Source organism: Trachymyrmex septentrionalis, unplaced genomic scaffold, assembly GCF_001594115.1.
Source record: "Trachymyrmex septentrionalis isolate Tsep2-gDNA-1 unplaced genomic scaffold, Tsep1.0 scaffold9, whole genome shotgun sequence".
Taxonomy (NCBI): domain Eukaryota; kingdom Metazoa; phylum Arthropoda; class Insecta; order Hymenoptera; family Formicidae; genus Trachymyrmex; species Trachymyrmex septentrionalis.
This window is the reverse complement of record NW_017306091.1, coordinates 830376-842376: the sequence shown is the minus strand read 5'-3', so window position 1 is coordinate 842376 and position 12001 is coordinate 830376. Positions and strand designations below refer to the sequence as shown.

The 12001-nt window shown below is 25.4% G+C and overlaps 3 protein-coding genes across 3 annotated transcripts in view; all 3 read left to right on the top strand.

Moving 5' to 3' along the window:
* LOC108755740 (chymotrypsin-2-like) overlaps window positions 1–5881 on the top strand; it is a 14491-nt gene extending 8610 nt beyond the window's left edge. The window contains exons 6-7 of the mRNA XM_018498952.1: window positions 4790–4961; window positions 5601–5881. Coding sequence (XP_018354454.1) covers window positions 4790–4961; window positions 5601–5881 — 453 coding nt within the window. The remainder of the gene's footprint in view (window positions 1–4789; window positions 4962–5600) is intronic.
* Window positions 1919–2653, top strand: LOC108755741 (odorant receptor 63a-like). Its single transcript, XM_018498953.1, has 3 exons — window positions 1919–2038; window positions 2175–2330; window positions 2600–2653. The coding sequence occupies exons 1-3, from the start codon at window positions 1919–1921 to the stop codon at window positions 2651–2653; spliced, it is 330 nt and encodes a 109-aa protein (XP_018354455.1).
* A 2968-nt stretch (window positions 5882–8849) lies between the features above and the next one.
* LOC108755836 (odorant receptor 63a-like) lies at window positions 8850–9576 on the top strand. The gene is made up of 3 exons (XM_018499145.1): window positions 8850–8969; window positions 9106–9261; window positions 9523–9576. The coding sequence occupies exons 1-3, from the start codon at window positions 8850–8852 to the stop codon at window positions 9574–9576; spliced, it is 330 nt and encodes a 109-aa protein (XP_018354647.1).
* Window positions 9577–12001: the final 2425 nt, after the last annotated feature.

Sequence of the window (12001 nt, the reverse complement as noted above, 5' to 3'; positions counted from 1 at the left end):
CATTTATTTTGTTTATTTTGTTTATACATAAAGAGTCTTTACACCACTGTTATTTAATTATAATATATGTTATCTCTGTTATCTTCGTTGATTACAGATATTCTACCCCTTTTAAACATGATTAAAGACGATTGGTTAAAACCGAAAATGATAAAAGAAAGAGATGTTATGGTAAAACGAGCTCGAATGGCACGTATATTTACAATATTCGGATATTTCATGATGTTGGTATCTCTTAATTTGAGTGTAGTTCTTCCTGTCTTCGGTATTTCAATGAGATATTTAACAAATAAAACGGATCCAGGCAAATTATTGCCGCTGCAAACATATTATATATATGATCGAGATAAAAGCCCATTTTACGAAATAACTTATATCATGCAGAGTCTCGGCTCGTTGGCGATAGCTCTTATGTATACTGGTGTAGATAGTTTTTTAAGTTTATTAATTTTTCACGTATGTGGTCAGCTGGAAAATCTCAAAATACGTATCATCCACCTGGATAAGTTCCAAAATTTCGAAAATGCTTTATCACAAAGCGTACAGGATCATATACGTCTTATCAGGTTACGCATATTATTATTGATTTTTAATAATTTTTTAAATGATATAAAAAATAAAGGACATTTTCTACTAATATATTTGCTTAAATTATTCTAAAGGATAACATAAAATGAAAAAATTCTTTAAATATTATGATACAAACAACTAAAAAAATTAATTTATAAATATAAATATTTTTTAATAAGTTTCTCTTTTAAATAATTTTCAGGTTTATTAATATCATTGACGAAATATTTACATTAATGCTACTTGGCACACTGTTTTACCTTGGCATATTATTTGCATTTCACGGTTTTTTATTGTGTACTGTAAGTAACCTTTTTTAATTAACTTATCAATAATATGATGTTTTATAAATGTCATTCTTTATTAGAATATTTTCTACAAATTTAACAAATTGAACATATACACTCCACATAAGCGTAAACAAATACACGTGCCTGTCCCATACATTTCGAAAAATGTTATAAAAAACTCTTTTCATATTTCTAAATTTTTAAAGGAGGGATCCCATTTGCCAATAAATCCATTGCCTACGGAATCGTTTACCTACATCACTTTTATCAACAGTTTATTTGCGCACAAAGATTACTGCCAACAGCTCGATTGCGTATATGTATTTTTGCCTGTAAGATCGATTGCCTACATGTATTATTGTTTACAGCCCGATTGTCTATACGCATTTTAGCGAACAAATAAAAATTTCAGAAACGAAATCGTATTTGCCTACATGTATCATTGCCTACAACTCGATAATCTCTTTATGGCCTATACATGTATTATTTTTTGTTTTAAAAAAAATTCTTTGTATTAAAACAAATATTCTGCTTTAAAAATACAAATCATTTTCTTACTTAACTTAATCTTTACATACAAAAGTGCTTGTAAGCAATCGAGTTGTAGGTAATAATACTTGTAAGTCATAATACATGTAGGCAAATGTAACTTCGTTTCTGAAATTTTAATTCGTGTGCAAAAATGCATGTAAGCAATCAAGCTGTAGACAATAATTTTTGTACGCAAACGAACTGTCAGCGAAAGTGATATAGGCAAACGATACTGTAGACAATCGAATTGTAGGCAAAAGAAGCCATCTCATTTTTAAATACTGTATTAATGCATTTTATACAATTTTAATAATTAAAATTGTATAAATAAAGAATAATCATATACGTACCAAATCTGTTATACACATATAATAATGTAATATATAACAAAAACATATTATCAATTATAATTAATGTAATTAACATTATATTAAACATTTTAAATTATGTGTTTTGACACCAAATACTATTCTTAAACATTCAAAAATTGAATACTCAATTAAATGGAATTAATCCATTTGTTTTAGATGGTGACTCAGGGTCGCGATTTGTCGGTAACACGTTTATTTTTCATTATGACGGTATTTGTCAATACGTTCGGACACACATGTCTCTATTGCGCTGTAGGAGAAATTTTGGTTACACAAGTATGTTTTCTTTTTAGTTAACTTATTATAAACAGAATATAAGTTATACAATATACTATTTATAATACTTGTCCAATTTAAAACACGATGTATATAACAACATATAAATTTATTGCGTATGGCTATGTATGTCAAGTGCGAAGGAGTTTATCAAGCTGCATACAAATACAAGTGGTATAACTTGGAGCCAAAGAAAGCAAAGAACTTAATGATGATAATGATTCGTGCCAACAAATCATTGTATCTTACCGCAGGAAAACTGTTTCCTATGACGATGTCTACTTTTTGTAACGTAAGTTAGCTAATAGAAGTTGTCCATATTATCATTACTCTTATTTTTATCAATTTTTAATATAGATCAAATAGAAAATAAAATAAAAACAACTTTTGTGTGAATAATTTTTTTTTTAATTTATTTGTTATGTGATTTATACATATACGTAGAATATGTAAGGTATCTGTAAAAGTATTTTATTTATTTATTCTTATTATCTCGTCATTAATTAAGTTATTTTTACACGTCAACATACATATTTTACATTATAAATATTATATTTTTAGTTGTTAAAAACATCGGGTGGTTATATATCACTTTTGCTGGCACATCAAGAATAAAAATAAAAATCTACGAAAGTCGGATAAAAATCTGGTTTTAAAACTCATGCCGGGAAGTAACAATTAATGTGGTTATGTAATCACACATGTAATTTGAATTTAAATATAATAAAGTTTACTTCATTGATAAGACTGCATGCTTATTTACATACATGACAAATACATTATGTATTACAATAACAATATTATTGCAGTATCTTAATTTAAACATTTATATTTCTCCTGAGAATATCTTCTTTGGACGTTCTTTATAGGACGGTTCTCTCTCTTGAAGAGAATTGTGTAAATAATTTCAAAAATTTTAATACATTTTGACATCAACATTTTGAAAAACATTCTTTGAAATTTATTGAACAAGAATATTTCATAACAGTTAATTAATATTTTGATAAAAAACGAACTACTTTATCGAAATTGTTATAAAATAATAAAAAAGTTTCTAAATTATTTGAGTTTAATTACATTTATTTAAATACAAATAATAAAAAATTAAGAAAATAACACATTGTTGAATTCCAACTTTGCGTTTTTTCGTCATCATTATTCCGGTTCACTCCATAAAATTAGCAAAAATTCTTTCTTGCATAAATAATATATCATAAACGTATAAGTAATTCATATTGATAATGATGTAATAACGTTTTTTCGTACGAAATAAGTCACATACGGTTTCGTAATTTTATATTGAATTAATCAGCATTGGTCTAGAGATGAAAAATAATTAACGCTGTTATTTTTGTCGTTACCTTTTATAACGATTTGATAATGACGTTGCAAATTTTTAATGATGATAACTGTAACTAACTGAAAGCAAAAGTTGAGAAAAAAATCATTTTTCAAAAATATCGTGTCACGATCATACGTTGTTTATTAAAAAAAATAACTCATTACTTGTAACAATTTAAAATAACAAGTAAAAATAACAAAATGAAGGTACAACAAATGAGTTATTTTTTTTTAAATCATGCGTAATGGTGGTTAGTTACTTTTTGAAAGTGTCTTCTCCAATTTTACTTAGCTGTTAGATATATAGTTGCCGATGCTCATCATAAAAACAACTGCAATTGATTGCTAAATCATTATAATAAAAAGTAACGACAAACGATTCTTATCCCTGATTGTATTATTCACTTAACTATATTAGAACACATTATTAACATTATTAAAATTTTGTTGAAAAAATTGTAATATGGTATGCTGTATAACATGTTTATATACATGTAATATGTACATTTTTTTATGTAATAATATGATTACGATCACTCTTAGTAATAAATACAAACTGACATTCGATTTGATATGTAACACATGACTATAATCGTACTATACAGTAAAACCGTTTGGAATTTCAAATTTTACTTTTAAAATTAACTAACTTTAATAGAACAAAGGGAAACGAAGACAGTTTTGTAAGCTAAATTTTTTTTCAAACTTTAGCTTAAAAAACTTTCAAGTTTCTTACATAGATAATGATAGTTTCAGTGAAGTAATCAATCAATAACTGCGACACAATACAGGATCGGCTTTACAAATTTCCAACACTTAAAAATAAATAAATGAAAAAAGACTTATATTTTTTTTATTGATTCTGTATAAAGAACAAATAAATTTTAAGAAAATAAAATGATTGAACGTATATTAAAATATATATTTTTTAAACTATTTTCTTAACTTATTTTCTTTTTGTAATTGAATTTACATAATTTAATTATATTTTTTTATAAATACATTGTTTTATTCCTTACAACAAATATGTACATATAACTGTATTAATTATATTGAACATACGTATATATATAAATTCGTGTTTCAATTCGTTCAGAGCACGTATCGAATTATTCAGAATTATTCAGAATGAAAATGTTTGGAATAAAAATTTCGATCAGAATTGTCAATTACATACATAATATTGCTTAGATTTCTATTATGTTTTCTGGGAAAAAATGAAATAATTCCGATCGGAATTTAGTTGTATACTACATGCCTAGTCATATACTAAAACATTTTTAGAAACACATTGCAGCCCTGCATTAATATTATTTTTTTGTTCTCTATCAAGCCACTAAACAGTTTTTCATCTGTAGAGTGAATCAAACGGTTATAAACATCATTCACCATAATATTCTCGTTACAAATGTTGCATTATTAATACGTAGTGTATACACTAGCTGTAGGATGGCATTAAACTTAGGAAGTCTCGTCATACATAACCATCTACCGCTCCAAACGATAATGAAACGAGAAAAAGAGAAACTTAGTTTTTTTACAGACATCAGAATGGATGTTTCAAAGTATTCAGCGTATATAGGTGTGCATTCTTTTCTTCGATTAATGTAGATAGATATATTAAACAGAAAAGTAGCAATGTTCATCAAATGCATAATATTCATGAATAAATGTTTCGAATTATTCTCTACAAAATAGTACTATTACAAAAATACTAGCTAAAATATGAGATAATTATACCTATTTAAAAAGAAACCTATATATCTCTCTTTAAAATTATTGATGCAAATGAAAATTGTAAACATTAGAAAAGTTTGTATCACTCAATTATTTTCTTACTTTTACATTTTTCTATTACACATTTATATAAACATACATACATATACACGCATACGATATTAAATACAAAATTACTTTTTTATATGTAATTTGCTCTTTGACAATTTTTGAATTTACCGAGTAATAATTTAATCGAATGTTTAACACTTATTACCAAATATGAGCCACAAAGATATTTAGATATTTTTTATTAAAAAAATATATTTAAAATATCTTTTAAATAAAGAAAACGTGATGTATATTAGAGAAAAAATAAGGAGAAAAAGAGAGAATACATAAAAAAGGGGAAAGAAAATACATAACAATTACATAATATTTATGAACAACAAAGAAATTTGATTTTATTAAAATTTTTATTCGCATTTATTCCTCTTTAAAATAGATTATGAATGGGCTATTGGATTAAATCGGACTAGCTTGGCATTGCTGGGCGTTTGGCCAAAAAACAACGAAACTAAACAGAAAAAATTAATATCAAACATTTGTACAATTCTTATGTTAAACACTGCAATATGTGGCTGCTACATTCCGAGTATACATTCTTTATTCAAAGTTTGGGGTGATATAATGTCTATGATTGATAATCTACAATATACTTTACCGTTGTCGGTATCAATAATAAAATTATCCATTATGTGGCTGAAAAAGAAAGGTAATACGTAGACAAGATTAAAGCTAGTTATTACAATTAGTCCTTTTAGCCAAAGAAGACAACACATTTTCATAAATAATATAATACTTATGACATTTCACTAACAATTAATAACATTCATAATTGAACTGTAGAAGATGCTATGTATGTTTATATGATTATATTATGTGGAGGTAAATATTTCATTGTGTGAATTGTTTGTTTATTGGATACGTAAGCTAGAGGTATGTTAGCATTCTCTTTTGTATATTTATTTTAATATTTTATATACATTTAGTTATAATAACACATTTTATTTCACTTATTTTATGTATGTGTGTGTGTGTGTGTGTGTGTGTGTGTGTATATATATATTAGTTTTTATCTGTAGTCTTTCTCGAATAAAAAATGGCGACTTGGCGCTAGTTATTACACTTTAATCGACGCAGTTTCTAGCATTGTAATAACATTAATAACTTACCTCATTACTTAAATTTAGAATTGATAAACTAATAATTTAAGCTCTTTCTTTCTTATAGTTGATTGCTATATATTTAATAATTAATTCAAGAAAACATCTACATTAACATATTTTTTTACATTTAATTTTGTATCCTGGAATAAACATTTAGTATAAAGTATTTTGTGTTTAATTTTTTATTATTATCTTGAATTTGTTTTTTACAGTTTACTTCCTGACAAAAAATTTTAATTTTTAGCATTTAAAAATATTGATATTTAGAAAAAATTGATTATCTACTTAACCTAGTTGACTCGAATTAAACTAGTTAAATATATATTTCAATCAATGTATAAGTATTCATTAATTTTAAATTTAAATGTATACATGAAGTTTTAGTAAAAAAAGTTTAGTATAAAAAGTTTTAGTAAAAGATTGTAACAACTAGCTCCGTTCTCCTTTATACATACCTATACATATTTCTGTAAATTATACATTAGTAAAAAAACATTTTATTTTCAATCTTGCTATCTTATTGTAATTCGAAAAAATAATATCCTATTCTAAGCTTAATTATAACATAAGTAACAGTTATCTTTGTTGATTACAGATGTTCTACCCCTTTTAAACATGATTAAAGACGATTGGTTGAAAGCGAAAGTGATAAAAGAGAGAGATGTTATGGTAAAACGAGCGCGAATGGCACGTATATTTACAATATTCGGATATTTCATGATGTTGGTATCTTTTAATTTGTGTGTAGTTCTTCCTGTTTTCGGTATTTCAATAAGATACTTGACAAATAAAACAGATCCAGGCAAATTATTGCCGCTGCAAACATATTATATATATGATCGAGATAAAAGCCCATTTTACGAAATAACTTATATCATGCAGAGTCTCGGCTTGTCGGCGGCAGCTATTATGTACACCGGTGTAGATAGTTTTTTAAGTTTATTAGTTTTTCATGTATGTGGTCAGTTGGAAAATCTCAAAATACGTATCATCCACCTAGATAAGTTCCAAAATTTCGAAAATGCTTTATCACAAAGCGTGCAGGATCATATACGTCTTATCAGGTTATGCATATTATATTATTGATTTTTAATAATTTTTTAACTGATATAAAAAAATAAAGCACATTTTCTACTAATATATTTGCTTAAATTATTCTAAAGGATAACATAAAATGAAAAAATTCTTTAAATATTATGATACAAACAACTAAAAAAATTAATTTATAAATATAAATATTTTTTAATAACTTTCTCTTTTAAATAATTTTCAGATTTATTAATATGATTGACGAAATATTCACATTAATGCTACTTGGCACGCTGTTTTACCTTGGCATATTATTTGCACTTCACGGTTTTTTATTGTGTACTGTAAGTAACCTTTCTTAATTAACCTATCAAGAATGTGATGTTTTATAAATGTTATTCTTTATTAGAATATTTTCTAAAAATTTAATAAATTAAGCATATACACTTCACATAAGCGTAAACAAATACACATGCCTGTCCCATATATTTCGAAAAATGTTATAAAAATTTCTTTTCATATTTCTAAATTTTTAAAGGGCAGATCTCATTTGCCTACAAATCGATTGCCTAGAGTATCGTTTATTTACATCATTTTTGCCAACAGTTTATTTGCGCACAAAAATTGTTGTCTTCAGCTCGACTATCTATTATACAAGCACTTTTGCGCACAAATACCAGAAACAAAATCACATTTATCTACATATATTATTACCTATAAGATCGATTGCCTACATATATTACAGCTTACAGCGATTGTACATGTATTTTTGCACACAAATGAAAATTTCAGAAACAAAACACAAATAAAAATTTCATATCTGCCTACATGTATTATTATTGCCTACAAGTATTATTGCCTATAGCTCGACCATCTCTTTTATGGCCCATACCACATGTACTATTTTCTGCTTTAAAAATAAATTTTTTGTTTTAAACAAAGACTCTGCTTTAAAAATACAAATCATTTTTTTACTTAACTTAATCTTAATATACAAAAGTGCTTGTAAGCAATCGAGTTGTAGGCAATAATACTTGTAGATAATAATACATGTAAGTGAATGTAACTTCGTTTCTGAAATTTCTATTCATGTTTAAAAATACATGTAGGCAATCAAGCTGTAGACAATAATTTTTGTACGCAAACAAACTGTTCGCAAAAGTAATATAGGCAAACAATACTGTAGACAATCGATTTGTAGGCAAAAGAACCTATCTCATTTTTAAATACTTAGTATTAATGCATTTTATATAATTTAAATAACTAAAGTTGTATATATAAAGAATAATCATATACGTACTAAATCTGTTATACATATATAATAATGTAATATAAATAACAAAAACATATTATCAATTATAATTAATGTAATTAACATTATACTAAAAATTTTAAATTATTTATTTAACATCAATTACTATTCTTAAACATTTAAAAATTAAATACTTAATTCTATTAAATAAAATTAAATAGAATTAATCCATTTGTTTGTTTAGATGGTGACTCAGGGTCGCGATTTGTCGGTACCACGTTTAACTTTCAATATAACGATATTTGTCAATGCGTTCGGACACACATGTCTCTATTGCGCTGTAGGAGAAATTTTGGTTACACAAGTATGTTTTCTTTTTAGTTCACTTATTATAAACAGAATATAAGTTATACAATATACTATTTATAATACTTGTCCAATTTAAAACACGATGTATATAACAACATATAAATTTATTGCGTATGGCTATGTATGTCAAGTGCGAAGGAGTTTATCAAGCTACATACAAATACAAGTGGTATAACTTGAAGCCAAAGAAAGCAAAGAACTTAATGATGATAATGATTCGAACCAACAAATCGTTGTACCTTACCGCAGGAAAACTGTTCCCTATGACAATGTCTACTTTTTGTAACGTAAGCTAGCTAATAGAAATTGTTCATATTACTTTTACTCTTGCCTTTATCAATTCTTAATACAAATCAAATAAAAAATAAAATAAAAAATAAAATAAAAACTATTGTGTATATAATTTTTTTTTATTTTATTTGTTATGTGATTTATACATATATGTACAATATGTAAAGTATCTGTAAGAGTTTATTTTTATCATCTCGTCATTAATTAAGTTATTTTTACACGTCAACATACATATTTTGTAAATATTATATTTTTAGTTGTTAAAAACATCGGGCGGTTATATATCAGTTTTGCTGGCACATCGAGAATAAAAATAAAAATCTATAAAAGTCGGATAAAAATCTGATTTTAAAACTCATGTCGAGAAGTAACAATTAATGTATTTATATAATCACAAATGTAATTTGAATTTAAATATAATAAAGTTTACTTTGTTTATAAGAATGCATGCTTATTTATTGTACATACTTGTGAAATACATTATGTATTACAATAACAATGTTATTACAGTATCTTAATTTAAACATCCATTTCTCTTGAGAATATCTTCTTTGAACGTTTTTTATTGGACACCTCTTGGAGAAAATTGTATGTTGTGCAGATACTTTCGAAAATTTTAATACATTTTGCATCAACATTTTGAAGAACATTCTTTGAAATTTATTGAACAAAAATATTTCAAAGTTAATTAATATAGTTAATTAATATTTTGATAAAAAACGAACTATTTTATATAAATTGTTTTAAAATAATAAAAAAGTTTCCAAATTATTTCAGTTTAATTAAACTTATTTAAGTATAAATAATAAAAAATTAAGAAAATAACACATTGTTGAATTCCAACTTTGCGTTTTTTCGTCACCATTATTCCGGTTCACTCCATAAAATTAGCAAAAATTCTTTCTTGCATAAATAATATATCATAAACGTGTAAGTAATTCATATTGATAATGATGTAATAATGTTTTCATAAGTCACATACGGTTTCGTAATTTTATATTGAATTAATCAGCATTGGTCTAGAGATGAAAAATAATTAACGCTGTTATTTTTATCGTTACCTTTTATAACGATTTAATAATGACGTTGCAATTTTTTAATGATGATAACTGTAACTAACTGAAAGATTGAGAAAAAATCATTTATCAAAAATATCACGATCATACGCTGTTTATTGTAAAAAAATAACTCATTATTGCTTGTAACAATTTGAAATAACAAGTAAAAATAACAAATCGACGTACAACAAATTAATTTAATTAAGTTAATTTTTTTAAGAAATCATGCGTAATAGTGATTAGTTACTTTTTTAAAGTGATTTCCCCAATTTTACTTAGCTTTTAGATATGTAATTGTCGTTGCCATCATAAAAAAACTGCAACTCACTGTTAAATCATTATTATAAAAAGTAACGACAAACGATTCTTATCCCTGATTGTATCATTCACTCAACTATATTAGAATACATTATTAACATTATTAAAATATATTTGAAAAATTGCAATATGGTATGCTGTATAATATGTATATGTACATTTTTTTTATGTAATAGTATGAATACGATCACTCTTAGTAATAAATACGAACTGACATTCTGTCAGTTTGATATATGGCTATAGTCTATACAGTACTATACAGTAAAACCGTTTGGTATTCCAAATTTTATTTTTAAAATTGATTGACTTTAATAAAACAAAGGGAAACAAAGACTATTTTTTAAGTCAAAGTTTATAAATTTCAAACTTTAGCTTATAAAACTTTCAAGTTTTTTTTATAGATAATAATAATTTCAATGAAATAATCAATCTATAACTGCGACATAACACAGGATCGGCTTTAAAAATTTCCAACACCTAAAAATAAATAAATGAAAAAAGACTCATATTCTCTTTGTTGATTTGTATAAAGAACAAATAAATTTTAAGAAAATAAAATAATTGAACATATATTAAAATATATATTATTTAAACTATTTTCTTAACTTATTTTCTTTTTGTAATTGAATTTACATAATTTAATTATATTTTTTTATAAATACATTGTTCCATTCCTTACAACAAATATGCACATATAAATGTATTGATTACATTGAACATACGTGTAAATTCATGTTTCAATTCGTTCAGAGCACGTATTACGGAATTATTCTGAATGGAAATGTCCGGAATAAAAATTTCGATCGGAATTACATACATAATATTGCTTAGACTTCTATTGTTTCTGGGAAAAAATGAAGTAATTTCGATCAGAATTTACTTCCATAGTACATGCCTAGTCATATACTAAAACATTTTTAAAAACACGTTGCGGCCGTACATCAATATCACTTTTTTATTTACTATCAAGCCACTAAACAGTTTTTCATCTGTAGAGTGAATCAAATGGCTATAAACATCATCCACCATAATATTCTCGTTACAAATGTTGCATTATTAATACGTAGTGTATACACTAGCTGTAGGATGGCATTAAACTTAGGAAGTCTCATACATAATGATCTATCGCTCCAACCGATAATGAAACGAGAAAAAGAGAAGCTTAGTTTTTTTACAGACATCAGGATGGATGTTTCAAAGTATTCAGCGTATATAGGTGTGCTTTCTTTTCTTCGATTAATGTAGATAGATATGTATATTAAATAGAAAAAAAGCAACGTTCATCAAATGCATAATATTCACGAATAAATGTTTCGAATTATTTTCTATAAAACAGTACTGTAACAAAAATACTAGCTAA

Excerpts from the sequence above, each read along its gene's own strand:
- LOC108755741 (XM_018498953.1), top strand. The coding sequence starts at position 1,919 with ATGGTGACTCAGGGTCGCGATTTGTCGGTAACACGTTTATTTTTCATT. Across the intron at positions 2,039-2,174 it reads GAGAAATTTTGGTTACACAA|TGCGAAGGAGTTTATCAAGC; the intron begins GTATGTTTTCTT and ends ATGTATGTCAAG. Across the intron at positions 2,331-2,599 it reads CGATGTCTACTTTTTGTAAC|TTGTTAAAAACATCGGGTGG; the intron begins GTAAGTTAGCTA and ends TTATATTTTTAG.
- LOC108755836 (XM_018499145.1), top strand. The coding sequence starts at position 8,850 with ATGGTGACTCAGGGTCGCGATTTGTCGGTACCACGTTTAACTTTCAAT. Across the intron at positions 8,970-9,105 it reads GAGAAATTTTGGTTACACAA|TGCGAAGGAGTTTATCAAGC; the intron begins GTATGTTTTCTT and ends ATGTATGTCAAG. Across the intron at positions 9,262-9,522 it reads CAATGTCTACTTTTTGTAAC|TTGTTAAAAACATCGGGCGG; the intron begins GTAAGCTAGCTA and ends TTATATTTTTAG.